Source organism: Pteropus vampyrus, unplaced genomic scaffold (assembly GCF_000151845.1).
Source record: "Pteropus vampyrus isolate Shadow unplaced genomic scaffold, Pvam_2.0 Scaffold171, whole genome shotgun sequence".
NCBI classification, from domain to species: Eukaryota; Metazoa; Chordata; class Mammalia; order Chiroptera; family Pteropodidae; genus Pteropus; species Pteropus vampyrus.
The window spans coordinates 838433-857977 of record NW_011888952.1 but is presented as its reverse complement, the minus strand read 5'-3'; the positions used below and the strand labels follow the sequence as shown (position 1 = coordinate 857977).

Sequence of the window (19545 nt, the reverse complement as noted above, 5' to 3'; positions counted from 1 at the left end):
GAAATTAAAAACTCTACATAGCCACTATGCCCAAAGAGGACTTCTCCACTTTTTCCTGGGCTCCATGATCACTGTGACCCACTTTATCTTATTCCCCTTTCTGTTTTCATCATGAGCTTCTCAAGCAACCCCAAGTAACCCCATGCTGGCTCTGAAACCATTTTCACTAGTAAAAATTGGCAAGATTGAAGGGAAGCTTCCACAAACTCAAGCTGAATATGTCTCCTGCTTTTAGTGCCAGACTTAGTCCTGTGTGAATTCTTTAATTTTAAGTTGTTGCACCAGAGCATTGAAAGATGATGACACGCTTATCCTTTGGAGCTGATTGAGCAATGGAAATATGCCTTAGAGACATGATAAATGCTGCAATAGACGATTCTTGAAACGAGAGTCTCTCCTGAGATAAAAGTACATGATCGAATGCCCATCGTTTTTATTGAGATACTTAAACTGTATCTGACTCCAGACAACTGTATACTTAGAAACATTTAGGCAATTGATCATAGTTTTTACCTTTCCAGAAGTTTGAAGGGACCCATGTATATAAGGGGATGTAACCACCAATCTTATCTTGGCCACATACTTTCTTCATGAGTTCAAGCAAGTCACTTATCCTCTCTGCCCTCCATTTCCACTTATATTAACAGAAAATACAGGGTTATTGTGAGGATTAAATGACACAACATTTGTGAAAGCACATCTGAAGCCCTATATAGAGTTTACTATTTGGGCCTTATAATATTAATCATTTCTGGATAGAATAGGAGACATATAATCTTCCTAAATTTCTAAATTTGGAATATTTTAAGGAATATGGGTGGAGTTGGGGGACTACAGATTCTTGATGCACCAAAATAAGTGGTAGTTTTGAGTGAGATAAGGCTTCTGCATGCCTTCCTATGAATATTTTGATAAGGAAATGATCAAACTTAGAGAAAGAATCTATATGTCTGATTTTTAATGGAGGAATTAGCTCCCACTTTCATTATCATTTGTGTATGAAAAGATTACATTTCCAAAAGTTGTAATCATTCTTTGGGCCTAAATGAAAGCAATGATTGTTTTCTTCTCAGAGACATTGAAAAACTGTCTTAGATTATAATGTTTTCTATGTGATAAAGATTTAGGTTATTGACACAGCTCTGAATTTCATAATCTCACATGCAGTAATAATTCAGGGCCTCTTTCTAGAATTTTACTATTGCCTATATTAATTTTTTCTTAGTATGGCTCTAGTTTTATCATTTATTTTATTTTTTCTGTTTGAAAATGTTTATAAAAGTTTATTTGAGCCAAGCTGACAACATATGCCAGAGAGCAAGATCTCAAATGCTCTCATTTATTTCTGATTTAACTATTCAAATCTCTTTTCTGATCACCAGGATTTAGTAGATTTAGCAGATTTTTCTAGACTCTGAGAATCTCCTTACTACATTTCCCAAAAACTATCATTTCTCTTGTACTTTCCCCCAAATTATGAATTGTTGAAAGCACTCAAAACAAATATCATTTATATTAGATGCTTACAAGGAAGCACAGCATTTTTAAAAATTATATTTTCCCCTAGCAGCCGTAAGGAATACAACTTGCCTCGAAAGCTACCTGACAGTAATTATCCATTTAAACTGTTAATTGCAGTGTAAAACATGAGTCATTAAGTGAAAAACAATTTTTATACCTCTAATAGAGGTTGTCATAGATTATTATCTTTGTCTGCATTCTCACTTATAACTTGAATAAGATAACCTTGAGGAAATTCTGAAATCATCATAACTCTTTGTAAAGTACATATTCTTTGCGTCAGAAAAAAACTGAGCAAAAAAACTGAGCAAATTTCTCCGTTGTTTTAGATCAACAGAATTGACATGAAGTTTCTGTTATTTTAGATTCCTCTGGATACCCTTAAATTAGGCATTTGAAAGTTGTCCAGCATATGCCCCCTGTCCATTGTGAAGTCTAAACACCTTTGCCTGGTTTTCCAAGCTCTCTATATTCTGGTTCCACTTTATGTCTTATTTTCCTACAAACCCCAGAGACTGGCCGACCTTACTCTAATAGGACTAATCTCATTGTCCCAAGAATAAGTCATACTCACCCTGACCTCTAAACCTGTCACATCCTAGAATGCCTTTCTTAATTCTTCCACTTTTTCAGATCCTCCCTGTCCTTCAAATTCAGGTTCAAGTAACATCTAAGCTGTGAAGCATTCTCTGAATACATTACTGTTAATTGCTGTCCCTCTCTTCTAAACTGAAAATATGCTCAGAATATATATCTCTCCCCGCTCCACTGCCACCACCCTGACCCAATCCACCATCCGTTGCCTGGATTGCTATATCCCGGTCTCTGGACAGGTTTTCCCGCATCTGCCCTTACCTTCCAACAGCCTAGTCTCAACCCATCATCCAGAGGGATCATGTTAAAACATAAGTCAGATATGTCACTCTACTCAAAACCCTGCACTAGCTCCCCACCTCACTTACAACAAAAGCCCCAGTCAGCCCCTCACTCCCCATTCCACCCAGTCAGCCTCTCTGTCCCTTCTCCTATCTACCTGCCCTTTACTCACTCTGTTCCCATCACACTGGCCTCCTTGCTGTTCCTCCAACATTCCACACATGCTCCTGCTTTAGTGCTTTTGCTCTCGCTCCTGTTCCTTCCTGGAAGCTCTTCCTCTGACATCTTAGCTGACTCTCTCAGCTCCTTTTAATCTTTGTTCAGATCTTACCTTGTAGGGAGGACTGCTTTGACCCGCTTATTTAATTGTCTATCCTCCCCACTGCCTTTCCCCTCCCCCGCCCTCCACAAATACATAACACATAATAGGTATCTAATAAGTTCTTGTTGCTCCAATCGGGCTTACTAATATCAGGCTGATCTACTGTGCCTCAGCAGTTCCTGAGGTCAGGCTCTAGAATATGTTCGGTGAGTAAAAACAAAAGTTTAGTGTATACTAAATACTATTCTAAAACGGATGCTAATATGAAAAACTTACAACTTTAGATATGCTAAAAATAGGTACAAATATATTTTGAATTACCTATTTTTTACAGTTATTTGAATCATGTCCTTTCATTGGTTTGAATATCTTTAGTTCAGTATCCTTCGAATATTAATTTGAATATCATACGTTTGTGAATTAACTAAATGCCTGGCTTTTTCTGCAAGTTGGCCTACATTTTGATACTTCCAGTATCCATTTGAACTTCCAAGACTCATTTGCTAGCAGTGCTAAGAAAAGTAACTTATTTGATTAAGTAACTAATTTCCAACACATCAAGCACTTAGAGCAGTGCCTGATATGTAAATCCATGCACAACAAATGTTAGTTTTGTCTCCTCACCCTTAAAATGGAAGTTATCACTATTGGTATAATAAACATTTTCATTATTTGTGCTATCAAAAGTTTTCTGTTATCATGGTTAATTAAGTCATACTTGTTGCTTACTCTCTCATAATCTTTTCCTTAGCATTTTCCCCCCAAATATGTAGGTATTATCTGATAGATACATGTTATTAACCATACCTCCAGAAGAATAAAGTCAAAGTTTAATTTCTTGTTTCGGCAAAGAACCAATGACAAAACTTAGTAACAGAACAGTAGTTCTAATATTCTTCATGTGTTCCAGCCATGTAAACACAATGGCTCCCCTTGCTTCTTTTAATTAAGTCACTTCTTCTGGAAAAAGTAAAATATTCATTCTTCTAAGTTTTTAGCTTGACATTAGCAATTAAATATTTTTAATGTTAAATTATTGCATATTATTTTACTGTTGTCTTATACTTTACCTAAAATCCTGCCTTTATTTTAGTTTTTAAAATTGTAGACCTAATATATAGACACCTGGGCAAGTTTACTTAGTTGATTAAAAAATAATGTGAATAAGAGCCAAAAGTGTGAGCTGACCTGAGTTGGCCAGATTTACATAAATATCTTTACCATTAACAAATATAGCACTTTGCCATTGACACAGCCACATTTCTAGTCTATTATAAGATACCAGCAATGGATCCAGGAGAAACCAATTCAATTTGCAAGTGTATGTCCTAAATAAAATCTAATCATCTTTGATATTATATTCATTTAGTTATTACTTAAGCAAACTCATAATATAAGGGAACATGCTGGATGATAGAAACGAGTATCTTTTCCTTGGAATATTTTTATCAATAATAATTCAAATCTTAATCATCCCACTGGACCCTCATAATTCAAAACTTTACCATGAAGTTATACCTGATTGTTTAATAACATGTTAGTCTCTATCTCCTCTACATTTCTAGAGCACTTATTATCTCCATCACTAGTTTGGTCTCTATACTTCCTTCTGTTATTAAACTTCTTTCACCTTGGTAACTTCTCAAGGTAAAGAACTATATTATAATGTATTTCTTGTGAGGCCTGAAAAATACCTTGCACATAGTATTAGATAATTGATTATCTTGATTTGAGGTGGTTTCGATTTTATATTACTGATTGAGCATATGCTGAGATTAAGACATTAAGAAAGAAAAATGACAAAGCAAAGTAAAACAAGGAAAGGTTTTGGGAAGAGAAACACCATAGTAAAATAGAATAACTCTTCTAAGAAACAAGGTTTATAAAATAGATTGTTGATAGAAAGAAGCATTAAGTAATTAGCATAAAATTGATAACTTGTACTTAACCTGCTGACTTTATTTCATTTAAATGGAGTGTCTTAAAAGATAACAAACGTATTAACTTCCCAAACACAGGACTCTTGATATAGGCATTAGCATTTAGAAAAAGATTTCCTGCATTGTTAAAAACTACATGGTCCTTGTTAAACAGCATAGGCCTTACATATAAGCCAGACATATCTAAAGCAAAAACACAACTTTTAAACTCCTTAGAATAAAATGTGTACCCTTTGAATTTTTACCTGCTCTGTTTACACTGAGTTGAAGACCTTGGTTGAATATGTATTTAGCCTTTATTTTACAAGGAAGCCAGTTAGAAAAATAGATAGTTTGTTAACATTAATTTTAATACCATTTTATCATTTCTGAATAGGAAAATTCTTAAATGAATGCCCTAGAAATTGTATAACAATCCTTTCAGTACAAATGAAAGAGTTTTTCTTGGCTTATCTGATTGGTCTGCATGTTTCCTTCTACCAACCCCCACTCCTAGGACCCTTTCAGAACATCTCTCTTTTTAGCTTTTTTATTGAAGTATAGCATACATAGAAAAAAGTATGCAAATCATTTTAGCAAATGAACATACCTGTGTAATTTGCACTCAGATAAAGAAACAGAACAATACCAGCACTGCAGAAGCCCTCTGACTATTCTAATTTCTAACCTATAGATTAGTTTGCCTGCTTTTGAATTTTATATGACTAGAATCATACATTGTTTATTCTTTTGTGTCTGGATTCTTTTGCTCAACATTTGTTTGTTGGATTAATCACATTAAGTATAATTGTACTTCACTGTCATTACTGTATAGTATTTCATTGTGTGAAGATATCACAATATATTTTTCTATGCTACTGGTGATGAGCACTCAGATGGTTTCCAGAATTGCAAATATTACAACTAAGAACATTTTTGTATAGATATTTCAGTGAACAAGTGTACACATTTCTGTTACATATGTACTTGGACCATAGGATCTGTTCAGCTTTAAGAGATAATACTAGTTTTGAGCATGGCTGTACCAATTACTGCTTCCACCAACAGTGTCTGAATGTTCCAGCTGCTTCACATCTTTACTGATACTTGGCATTTTCCATCTTCTTCATTTTAGCCATTTAGTGACATTTCATTTAGCCACCACATTACATAGAAATCTTTGCCATTTACAAAGAAATCTTCTTGCCATCGATTCAACCATATTTCTAGTCAGTCACAAGAGACAAACAGTTGGGTGTGGCAGTATCATATTATATATCGATATATCAAATTATCATATAATAATTTTTATTTCCCTTTTTCTGATAACTAAAAAGTTAAGCATCTTTTGAATACTTGTTGCCTATTTTTTTCTATCCTTTTTGTGAATTGCCCATTCAAGTCTTTTGCCCAATTTATATGGAGTACGAGTTCTAAAGCATACTTTGTCAGATACATGTATTGCAGATATCTTTTCCCGCTCTATATGTTGCTTTTTCATGTACTTAATAATAAGTTTTTAATCTTAATATAGTCCAGTTTATCCAATTTTTCTTTTATGATCAGTGCTTTTTATATCCTGCTGAAGAAATCTTTGCCTATTCCATGATTGATAAAGTGTTTTTCTAGTTTTTGTTCTAAAAGCTCTTTGGTTTTATATTTCACATTTAGATCTGCAGTCCAAAAATCAATCTGGAGTTGATTTTTGAGTATGGTCTAAGGTAGAGGTTGATTCATTTTTTTCCATATTGATATCCAGTTGACCTACTCTATTTATTGACAAGATCATCCTTTCCTCACTACACTACAGTGACATTTTGATCATAAACCAGGTGACCATATACATGTGGGATTGATTTTGGACTTGATCTTCTGTTGCATTAGTTGCATTGGCCTGTTTTTTCTCTTTCACCAATTAATATATTGTCTTAATTACTGTAGCTTTATAATTGGGTTTAATATCTGGTAGTAGAGTCCTCCAGCATTGTCTTTCTATTCAAGATTGCCTTGGCTATTCTTTGTCCTTTGAATTTTTATATAAATTTTGGACTAAGCATGTCAATTTCCACATAAAAATGCTAGGATTTTGATTAAAATTTTTCTGAATCTATAGATAAATGTGGAGATAATTGACAGCATTACAATATTGAGCCTTCCTATCCATGAACGTGGTATATTTAGGTATTCTTTCATTTTTCTTCAACAATACTTTTGCATTTTCAGTGTAGAGACCTTACACATATTTTGTTATATTTTTTCCCTAGATATTTGATGTTTTGATGCTATTGTAAAAATCATTTTATACTCTGATATCTCTTCAAATCATATAAAATGTCATTTTTGATTTGTCACTAGCTTATAGAAATATAGTTGGTTTTTTAATATTGACCTTTAATATTGACAACTTTGCTAAATTCTCTTATTAACTACATTTTTAAAATTTTTTATACAATTAAGTCATCTGTTAGTAATGTTAGTTTTATTTTTTCTTCTCTAATCCTTGTGTGCTCCCCACAACCCTCTGTTACATTAGATAGAATTTCCAGTACAGTGTTGAATAGAGATAGTGATATTTAGTACTCTTATCTCATTTCTGATCTCAAGAAGAAAGCTTTAAATATTTTTACCATCAAATATAATGGCTACTTTAGGTTGTTAATTTGTTTTTTCATAGATATTATTTACCAGATTAATGAAGTTCCCTTTCCTTCTCAGTTAAGAGGTTTTTTAAAAATCATGAATGAGTGTCAAATTGTGTCAAATGCTTTCATATAGAATATTTTTGGTAATGCTATAATAGCTCAGGAGGAAGATTGAAAATATGAAAAACATTTACTCTGGATATTTTAATATCACATTGTAATATGTTTTAAGATAATATATAGTATAACTAGTTAAAATCTGTTAATCAGCCATAATCACTAGCAATCGGGCTACATCTGTTTTGACACTTGTTCTGTTTGTTTAGAAGACCATTGTCTTCTCATTAAGAGTGCTTGGCACAGTAAATTGAAAACAAAAGAAGAAACAGAAGCATAATGTATCACATCATTTTGCCAGACTAAAGAGCTCTGAGTAAGACAGTGCCTTTCCCTTCTATGATAATTTCAAGCTATTAGAGGTGCTTCAGTGGTAAAGCATTATTTAAAACCACCCATCCACTCTGTCTTTTCCTGGTTGTAGGAGGTCCTTTACAGTGTTTGAGAGGTGGACAGACCAGAGAGAAATAGTACTTTGGTGATCTTTGGTGACTCCCTCCTTTCTGACTAGTTACAAATTTCTAGAGCATTCTTTTCATTTTTTTTCCTTTTCACTCAGTCTCTTCTGTTCCATTTTCAATCTCCTATCACTACGAAGCGAAACCCAAAATGTGAAGAGGGAGCTAGCCAGGGGGAAACATTCTAGTTCCTTTTTTCTGACCTAAGCGCCACTCTTCGTGTGCTAGCAGGCAAAGTAGAAATTTTGACTAAACCAGAGTAACTGTTTTACAGATTTAGACTTTGTCCTGATTAGATTATTAGTAGTAAGTCTCCCGTTAGAAACTTGTGAAGGTAGTTTTAGCAGAAGAACAAAGCTTGAGTTAGTTTGACCATAAGGAGAAAGAGGACATGAATCTCCAGCTAAGGAAGCAGAAACAATGATGAGTATGGATGAGGGCATGATCCTGTAATCTTTTCAGTCTCCTGATACCTCAGGACTGGATTAGACAAGCTATCTAAACAACATGTGGCCCATGCAAGAGAAAACGAACATGATCTCTGAAGTTGATGATATGCCCTTTGTTGATCTGAGTTGAAAATTTGCTGTGAGACCTGCTGGCTTATCATAAAGAAATGTGCATGTGCAGATACATATTGGAATGCTTCAACTGCTGCCAGCGCTATCAATGGGAGTATCAATGGAGAATCAAACCACAGAAGCATTGCATTTGGTTTTTAATATAGTCTACTAGGCAACAGAATGAAAATATATTTTCTTATATTGAAGAAACAAATGACACACCAAATGACCCATTTCTAATCCTTTTCTTAATTCATGGTGTCCAAAATAAGATGTTCTCTATTCAGAGAAATCACAACAGAATTTAAACCCCAGCTCATATATATTACCTGTGTGACATTGGGCAAATACTTAACCCCTTTCTGTCTAATTTTTTTCAATTTGTTGGGTGGTAATAATAATTGTGGTAATAATAATAATATAACCCATAGGACTGTTTGTGTATGTCAATTATATGTTACATATATGTACATTTATAAATTATATGTATACATTAATAAATTGCAAATTACATATGTAATGATTTTAAGGTACAGTGCCTGTCATATAATAAGTGCTTAAAAACTGTTAGCTTTTATTAAATTGTAATTCTACTAATAGGATTCAGAGTCTTTTTCCTCCTTTACTAATCAAAACCCGTGATACCAGTGCAGAAAAAAATTAATTCATAGATTTATTTTTTAAATGCTTGAGTCAAAAGGACAGTCATCTGTTGGTCAAGTCTCAAAAATGTTTTCTGATTTTCCTTTATTTTACTGAAACTACATTAAAATTCTCTCTACTCTTCCAGCTTATTGCATGATAAGCCTTTTTAAGAGGAATGAGAAACATGCAAGGAATATATATATGTACTCTCTCTGTTAGGTGAGATCATGGGGAAAATATTACAATTAAAAGATATTTATCTTAATTTTTGCTTTTATCAAAATCATACTTGTACATAGTTTTAAAAGTCAGATAATATAAGGCTTTCAGTGAAGAACAGCAATCCTTAGTCCCACACCCAGTTCCCACTCTATAGAGGCAATGATTTTTAACTCTTTCTCCTAGTATTTATCTCTATATCTTTAAAATACATGCTTATATTGCTATTTTAAAAATTGTATTCATTACTCACTGAATTCCTACTGTAGAAGATAGAATTTAGCCCTTTACCACCACCCACCCTTTCCCAACTATACGCTTCCTCTTCTCCCATTTCCATAATATAGTTATTTGTAATTTTAAGTAATCAGTTGTCTGAGTTTACATTGTAATAACTTTTAAAGTGCTGCTTACAGTTGAGTTAGGCAGTATACTACAATCCTTTCTTTTTTTTTTTTCATTTCTTTTTCTTTCTTTTTACTACAGTTCCAATCTTGAATACCTGTTTGGTTTTTATGGAGTTAAATCTTTTTTTTTTTTTTTTTTTACTTAGTAATTGTTCATTTTTGTTGTTCCTTTTCTACATTATCACTAGTTCATTCTCAGACTCTGACAGAATAATACCAACTCTCAAAGTGGTCAAGTATATCAGGCATTCTAATTTCTCAGGTAATCTCACATGGCCTTCTTCATCCTCCTATTCCATTCTCTTGAAGTTGCCGTTAACTATTATCCTGGAACTTCCTTTCACTTCTCTCCTGTGTTTAGAACCTTTGTTTCCTGGAGCCCATATTTTCTTTTTGTTCTGATGTATCACTCTGGGAAAGAGCACATGGGAGGTGACTTTTTTTTTTTTTTTTTGAGGCCTTATATTTCTGAAAATGTCTTTATTCTACTCTTATACTTGAATGATAAAATTATAAGTTGAGTATAAAATTATACTCAACTTTTGAGTATAAAATTATAAGTTGGAAATAATTTTTTTCTTTGAATTTTTACAACATTGCTCTATTGATTTTTAGCTTCCAGTGTTGCTGTTGATCAGTCAATGTCATTCTGATTCCTGTTCCTTTATATGGGACTTTTTTTTTCCTGTCTGGAAGCTTTTAGGGTAGACTTTATAAAAAGAGCATTAGTCTTTTATAGTGATTCCTTTCTGGGTAATTTAAGTAAGAAATCATTTCTCTCGGGTTTTGTTGTCGTTTGCCAACATAAATTGTTGCCCTCAGTCACTCTAAAGTTAAAGAAAACCAGAGAGACAACTTAATAACACTTTTCAAGTACTTATGGTAAAGGGCAAATATGCAGAGAACTATGTGTTTAGGAAATGAAAAAAAGTTACAAATTACCGCATAGGTTAGATGATTATTTTACAAACATTATTCCATCAAATGTTAAACTCCTCAATTATTGCATACTGTGCCCTCACCTCTCTTATATTTTCTCATGAATTATTAGGCTAAGAAGTCCCATAATAAACCCTTATTTAACCTTACTTACTAGCATTTCCTAAATTTATTTGCCCACCAGAATTTTTTTGTTTTTATTTTAAAAGGAACATCATTAACATATGTATAATACAATTGGGGAAATGCCAGATAAGACGTAGACTTTCCTGGCTACAAAAGAGCAATTAAGCAATGGAATAAGTACCAAAAGAAGCTGTGGACTCTCCTTTTCCAGAGATCTTTAAAACAGGACATCTGTTTTAGGCGTAGTCCTGCTTGAACAATAGGACTTTGCTGGTGTTCCTTCCGCTTCCTGTCCCCTAGTGGTAGTGTTAAAGGCTTTTAGCCCACCTTTTACATGATTCTAGTACTGTGATTACTAATATGTACAAAAATGACTACTAGTACTAATAATTATATTTATTGAGAATGTATTGTCTGGCCCTATGCTGATGCTTTAACAACTTCATAATGCAGTGCAGAGAATGCTAGGGTAGGAGACAGAAAACCTGATTCTTATTCGGTCTGCCTCTCACTAACTTTGTGCTCATGGGCAAATCACTTGCCTCATTTTCTTCATCTGTCAAATGAGGAACTTGGATTTGTCTCAAAAAGGCCTTTTCCACTCTAATATTTCAGAACGATTGTTGTCTCTGAGTACCAGCTATTATAATGGGAGAAGAATTAGAAAATTCTTAGGTCAATTTACACTGCAATATGATTTGCATGAATCAATAAGGAGGGGCTGGATAAATTATTTGGAACCATATTTATGAGTACTATGACATCAAACTGAAACAAATTAGAAGATATTGAAAAAAATCATTGTCTCATTAAGGGCACTTCCAGCAAGACTACTGAGTTTTAGAGAATCTATGAAAGGCTTTTTCCTGGTACCTACTCATATTGCACAGCTTATTAACACATTTTGTTAATGAAGCTTTTATTTGTGAATTACTCTTCATAGTATATCCCAGCCCCCCGTACCTGGCACATCATAGGTATTCAGTTCAGAAAGTTAAGTGGGCAGGCTATGGAGTTTTAGATCACCTGGTTTAATAACCCAGCTCCACTATTTAGTAACTGTATGTTCTTAGCCAGATACTTACTTCCATATCTTTGCCTCAGTTTCCTCTTCTTTAATGAGATCTGTGTTTACCTACCGCATAGGGCTCATGAAGATTAAATGGGACAACCCAAGTGTTGTATTTGGCACAATACTTAGCAAAGACTCAAGGTTCTATTAATATTGTCTAATGTAATTATTAAGGAAATGCTGCATTTCCCCAGATATTCTGATAGTTTTTTGTTTTTTGTTTTTTTTTCATAAGGGACAACATAAAACCCCACAGGTAAATTGTATAGTTCTGGTGCTTATAATTTAGCATCTGTTTTGGCCCGCTTCCATACTCCCAAATAATGATGCCTATAAGATTAGAGAAGTTACTTTATTTTTGCATGATATTGGTTGTATTTTTGTATGAAATATATTGTACTTTGGAATATTGTGCAAAGTCTGCCTATTGACTATAATAGAGTTTAAAGTTAAGTTAGAAGGTCTAAGATGGCACATATTTATGTCCTTTCCCACAATGTCTGCTTAAAGACTTGCCTGCTTGAAACGCACTAAAGGTTGTGAAATTGATAGATACACTGTGATGCAACACACTCCTGTCACCCAGCTGGAAAGTTAAGACACTGTTACCTATCCCCAAGAAGGGCTGTTGTTTGTGCTAATATTTCGTTCATTTGTTCTTTCATGGGTAATTGCACGGAGTAACAAAAAACACCTACTTGGCTTACAGCTTGGCAGAAACAGTAGCTTATGTTTTCTAGAGACAAAATTAGAAGCAGGCTCCCTGGACCCATCCCTAAATCAAAATAAAATAAAATATCTAGGGAACCACTGTGCCTCCCAATAAATATGGCCCATGGAGTAATAGGTCAAGATGTCCCAGAATAAGACAGGGAGAAGGGAAGGGGGAAGGAAAAGCATGTATTTCAGTAATATGTCTTCATAGAGATGAGGAGAAAGCTGTTTTTCTCTCTTACTTTGTCTTTTCCATGTAGGAAACAAATACACAAACTTCGTAGGACCATAATCTTCCTCCTGCAATTATCAAAAGAGAAAAACTGAGTATACATTGTTGAGGGGAAGGTTTATAGTTTAAATTGTATTTTATAATATTGTATTAAATTGTATTTTATAATAATATTTATAATATTGGAGATTACCATCTTTTCTGGAGAGCTTAAGTCTTAGCAAAACTAAACTTTTGAGAAAGTGTCTTTATTTTTTCCATTTTCACAGAAAAGTGAATATTCATTCTACTCTTCTTTATAAAATATAATTATTCAGTTGGCAAGCATTTAGTAAACAATTATGCATAAGGACTAAAGGGAAAACAGAATAATGAGACATTGTCCTTTTGCTCCAGAAGTTGAATTTTAATAGGTAGAGATATTTATCCAAATAATTATGTCAGAGTTAAAAGAGAGGTGCAAAATGCTGTGGGAACACAGAGAATGGAGAGTATTTTAAGTTTGAAAGTTCATGGAAGGTTTCACGGAGAAAGTAGCGTTTGGACTACTGTCAGATTTCCCCCTACTGTGGAAAGAAAGATGGGATTGTGATGTGTACTGATGAGGGACAGAAAGAAGGTAGAGCAGCCTCGGCATGAACAAAGATGAACAGCCTAGAAAATGCAGACCACGTTTAACCTGGACAGAGTATGATTGGCCTAACTACAGGCTATGCCAAGAATGGGAGTGAGATCTGGGGTCACTAATGGGAAAGATCAGTAGTGAAAAAGTAAATCAGGGCCATGTCAAGGAGGGCCTTGAATGCCAAGCCAAGACGTTAATTTATTATATAGGTTAGAGTTTCTCCTTCTTGTCTACCAATATGCCGTTAATAGAAGAGGACAGCCAAAACATAGCATTCTTGTGCAGGGGCGGTAAATAGGTGGAGCACAGAGGATGTTAAGGACGGTAAAACTGTTCTGTATGATACTGTGATGATGGATACATGACATTATGCATTTTTCAAAACCCATAGACTGTACAACCCTAAGACTAAACCCTAATATAAACTATGGATTTTAGTTAATAATTATATATCAGTATTGGTTTATCAATTTGTAACAATCGTACCACACTAATGCAAGTGTTAATAATAGGGGAAATCCAAATTAATAATAGGGGAAATTGTGTGTTTCAGGGATAGGGGAAGGGAGAAAGAGGAAAGAATATGTGGGAACTCTACTTTCTGCTCAACTTTTATGTAAACCTGAAACCACCCAAAAAAATAAAGTCTATTATTTTTAAAAACCGCATTCCTTTAGCCATGAAATATACTACAAGTATAATTTTTTTAGGAGTTTCATATTATATCTTTTAAATCACATGAATTTTTAATTCTATTCATTTACACATAAGTGGCTATTTTAACATGAAAATTTTGCCCCCAATTTTTTGGTAAAATAGATGACCTGTAAGGGTATGATTTCTGTATTAAGAAGCATGGCTTTGGTTGACAGGGAGTCATTGAAGTCATATGTTAAAAGTAAAACAAAAAAAAATATTAAACCAGTTAAATGATGAGCAACCAATTTTTCTTGCAACACATATTTTTGCATCCTTATTTTCTTTCCCTGTCTTCGTACAGAGGCTCGTACCCTAACTTTAACTCAACTTAGTCAATCTTTATTTTGTTTGCAATAGACATAATGAGAAATAGTTGATAAACCCACTTTTATAGATATTACAATCGAGATAAAATAGCTATATTTTGAAATAAAAGTAATTTATACTAAGAAAAATGGTTAGAGAAATGTGAAATAAGCATGCTGAGGAGATGGGCAAAGTAAATGGAGTGACCTGGGTTATATAGATTTAGATGAATTTTGAGACAAAGGATTCAGTTTGATGGATGACCCTGTCATTAACAGCACACTTTCTTCTGGCTGTCATTGAGACCCAGTATGACCTTTAAGCTATTACCAATACACATTCTTCTTTTTGGTGTGTAGTGTTTACACTGTAACATAGATAACTTAAGGTTGTTTGGGTACTTGCTTATGTAGATATTCAGACATGTGAACCCAAACAGTGCCTAATGAGTCCTCTTGGAACCACTGAAGCACATTCACAGGACTAGTCTCCTTATTTGTGTTTTCAAAGCACTTTGTTTTTCTTATGAAGACCACAACTGGAATCTTTAACCTCATGCAAGAATCAGCCTTTGAGAGTAAATTCCTTAGCTCTCTGCTTGCTGGGAAAATGTGAGAGACTCATTCCCAGATACCTCTAGGAGAGCAGCCCTTCCTCCATAAACCATTTTCATCAATGAGAGGATAAAGAGAATATATACAGAACAGCATTTCTGGGTCAGTCTCGAGTTTGAATTCTCTACTTACTAGCTGTTGGACACTGGGCAAGTTCCTTTCCTTCTGTAGTCCTAGCTTTCTTATTTCTAAAGTGGGGATAATATCTTGGGTTACATGGATTAAAAGTTAGAATGTGTCTGGTATGTGGGAGGTACTCAATAAATATCAGTTTGCTTCCCCCTTCCCTGCCTCTTTTGCTAAAATTTCACGGCCACCTTATTAATTCATTTAGTATTTAATAAATAAATATTTAATGAGCACCTACCATGAGCCAAGCCTTTTGCTAGGTGATGGGGTTATGACTGCAAATAAGACAGATAAGCCTATGATTTCAGGAGCCCTAGAGTTTATGAGCAGTTCATTTATTTGTCACCAATGTCAGCAGTCTCAAATTCCCACAACTTTCTACTGATGTTTTTGACCAAAAAGTTAACATTTAAAATACTTTGTGACTGCTTTTTTGGCATCATTTTTTGGTTTCAGGTAAACCAAGTCAGATGGGTTCCTATTGCATAAAGATTTAAAGTCTACATACTCTGGTCACTCTAAGTCCACATTAAATAATTAGAACCAAACTCTCTCAGGGTTTTATTTTACTGACTGTGGCCACAAATCATATTTAGAAAAATGCTTGTAGCATATATCGTCTTAAGCAAGCAGTTCATGAAATGAGTTACTCTGTGGCCTTAGAATTCATATCAGTGTTTTTACCTTTGTCTGTTATACGTTTTCTTGTTTCCAGTTTTGTTTTGTTTTGGTTTTAGTTTGGGAGTGGCTTAAAATTAATGCTGGGCTAGATTCTCATTTTAATATTTTTTCATTGATAATCGAATATATTTTCACATATCTCGAACCTCTTCATTCTGTAGGGAACACTTTCTCCTCGTTAAGGAAGGATGTATATACAGAAAACATATTTAAGTAAGTTTTCATAGCACAGAATGGATCATCCCTTTTTTAAAAGACTCATCTTGGTATTACTTTTAAGAACAAAATGATTTTATAATGTAGTTAAATAATAAATTATTACCTAAATTTAATATACCAGTTTTTCTGTCACACAAAAGCATTACAAACACAAATGGAGGAGCAAAGTTTTCATCCTAAGAGAAAAATATTTAGGCTCTCCAAATTTAAGAAAATTTTCCCAGAACTCTGTACTTTTTGAAAATCATTAACAAATCTAATTAATGATCTTCTGTGGAAGATAATGAGAACAGGGCTGTTCACAGAACATTTATCTGGGTACACTGTACACGTCGATGCTATCATATGGTTCTCTACTGTGATATCCAGATAAGGGGTGTCTTCTCCTCCTTTGGTAAAACAACCTAGACAGCACTAGGAAGGTGCTTATGTTCTCTTCTCTTACTGTGATAAACTGGATGAGATCACTTTACCAAACACTCTTTCAGTTCCCTTTCTGTATATCTTTAGAGGATTGCTCTGTCTTCTAGGACCAACTCCATAGCTGTTCTTTTTTTTCATTTCAGAAATTACCATGGTTGACACAGAGATGCCATTTTGGCCCACCAACTTTGGAATCAGCTCCGTGGATCTTTCTGTAATGGATGACCACTCCCACGCCTTTGACATCAAGCCCTTCACCACTGTTGATTTCTCCAGCATTTCTACCCCACACTATGAAGACATTCCATTTGCAAGAGCTGACCCAATGGTTGCTGATTATAAGTATGACCTGAAGCTCCAAGAGTACCAAAGTATGATGTTTATTTTCACTTTTCATACTACTAAGACTAGAATTGGACTGATCTCAATAACACTGGAATAAGTTCTCCAGAGATGAAAACTCTATAGAAAAGACAGTTACCATTCATTTATTCATCCAATTATCCATGAAATATTAGGTATTTACAATATACCAAAAAGGAAGGCAGTGTGTAAATTCCCCAGATCATTCTTTCCTTTTTTCCCTCTTTTCTTCCTTTCTGTCTTCTTTCTTTTCTTGATTTTTCTTAGAAGCATTTTCTAGCATGATTACATTGCCAGGTTTATCTCAGGTTAAGAGTCCATCACCCAAACTTTGAATTCTTTTGGTCACCTATAAGTTAGTAAGTAAAAATTTGCTACCTTATATAAGTTATCATCACCAAGTTACTAAATATTGATCCATTTCTTCTAATTCTGCCATATGAGAAGCTTACATGAAACCGATTTTTCAGCACAAATTTAAATTTTGACATTGTAGTCTATTAATAAATCTTCATGCCATTAATTCAATTCACATCAAAACATCAGACTCAGGAAAAACTAAAACTACTTTTCAAGATAAAATAAATTTCTCTGATGCTATTTCCTTGATTTTTTTTAGCTCTTTGTGTGCTAATAATACCAGTTTTCCAAAGTCACCACTGTGTAATTGGCAACCATTACTTGACAATAAGTAGGAATCTCCTGTATTTCTAGGGTTTTTTTAAAAATATAAATGATATACTTGGTTATATTTATGTGTGTGGTTTTCAGTTAGAGCCTAATATGGGAATTTAATAGACCTGATCCTAACCAGTGGAAAGGTAGTGCTTACTTTCCATAGGTTCCTCAGTATCAAACATCATTTTACAAACCACCTTTTCTGACTCAACACTGATGGTAACCTGCTCTCTTATTTTTCATTTACCTTCAGTCTGGGCTTACCATTACCTTTTCATGGCAATGTTCCTTCTGTGTTTCTTTTGCAAGAGTAATTTAAAAATACTTCTAAAATGTAAAACCTGAATAGATATTTCTTCAAAGAGGACATACTGATGGCCAATAAACATATGAAAAGACTACTCATCAGAGAAATGCAAATTAAAATCACAGTGAGATACCATCTCACACTTGTCAGAATGGCTATCATCAATAAATCAAAAAACAAGTATTGGCAAAGATGTAGAGAAAAGAGAACCCTTGTACGCTGTTGATGAGATTGCGAATTGGTACAGCCACTATGGAAAACAGTTTGGAGGTTCCTCAAAAAATTGAAACTAGAACTACCTTATGACCCAGCAATTGCCCTTCTGGATATTTATCTAAAGAAATCCAAAACACTAATTCGAAAAGATATGGGCACCCCTGTGTTCACAGCAGCGCTATTTACAATAGCCAAGATATGGAAGCAATGTAAGTGCCCATCAATAGATGATTAGTGACATGCATACACACAGTATATATAAACACACACAAACACACACACACACACACACACACACACACACACACACACACAAATGGAATATTACTCAGCCATGAAAAAAAATGAAAACCATTTGCAATGACATGGATGGACCTAGAGGATATTATGCTAAGTGAAATATTTCAGAGAAAGACAAATACCATATGATTTCACTTATATTTGGACTCTGAGGAACACAGAAAATGAAGAAAACAAATATTTCTAGAGTGCAACATTTAAATAAAAATATACAATTTAATATTGTGGAAATACCAAATATAGCACATTATGTAGCAAAATAACCTTAATTGTTCAAATACTATATATTGTCTGTTAGAGCTTTAGTATGACAGGGTGTAGCAGGGTCATAGAACCACAGGCTTAATTCCCTTCCCCATTTTATTTCTACAGGTGAGGCTCAGAGGTGTTGTAACTTGCCTGTGATTACAAAGTTTACTTTTTTCCTGTGTCTTTTCATGTTCCATAGTGCTTCTACACTTAATAAAAATATGGCATTAAGATGTACTATAGTGACTTGCCCTATTGCCTTTTTAACATTGCTTTTTATGTGATAATTATCTGCTCACATTTTTCTATACACAGATGCAATCAAAGTGGAGCCTGCATCCCCACCTTATTATTCTGAAAAGACTCAGCTGTACAATAAGCCTCACGAGGAGCCTTCCAACTCCCTCATGGCAATCGAATGCCGTGTCTGTGGAGATAAAGCTTCTGGGTTTCACTATGGAGTTCATGCTTGTGAAGGATGCAAGGTGAAAAAAAATGTTTTTTCTTTCTTCAAAGAATTTGCTAAAAATTTACCTATTATTTCATTTCCTGTTGTAAACACATGATAAGGAATTGAGATAATATTGTCAAACCATTTTTTTTTAACGCCTACAGCACCTGGTATTCCTAGGTCGTTTCCCATCCAAGTACTAACCAGGTTTAGCTTCTGAGATCAGACGAGATCGGGCAGGTTCAGGGTAGCATGGCCGTAGACTCAAACCATTTTTTTTTGGTAAAACAACATTATTCAAATGATACATATGAAAACCTAAGAAAGTTGATAAAAGCAAGGCTATTTTGCCTCACTTTCCTTTCTCTAAATTGTTCCTATGAGGTACTGATCTTAGTCAACACTTGCATCTTGCTGATTTTTTTTTAGGTGACTTAATCAAGGTGTCATGGCAACACAGTGAGGAGCTGGCCCAGAAGCCAGATTTCCTGAATCTTCCAATGTTTTTTTTTT

General features: G+C 34.2%; 1 protein-coding gene across 1 annotated transcript in view; it reads left to right on the top strand.

The window, feature by feature from the left end:
• PPARG (peroxisome proliferator activated receptor gamma) overlaps positions 1-19545 on the top strand; it is a 121194-nt gene that overhangs the window by 53622 nt on the left and 48027 nt on the right. The window contains exons 3-4 of the mRNA XM_011370553.2: positions 16612-16839; positions 18897-19066. Of these exons, the coding sequence (XP_011368855.1) occupies positions 16620-16839; positions 18897-19066 (390 nt within the window). The 5' untranslated portion in view covers positions 16612-16619. The remainder of the gene's footprint in view (positions 1-16611; positions 16840-18896; positions 19067-19545) is intronic.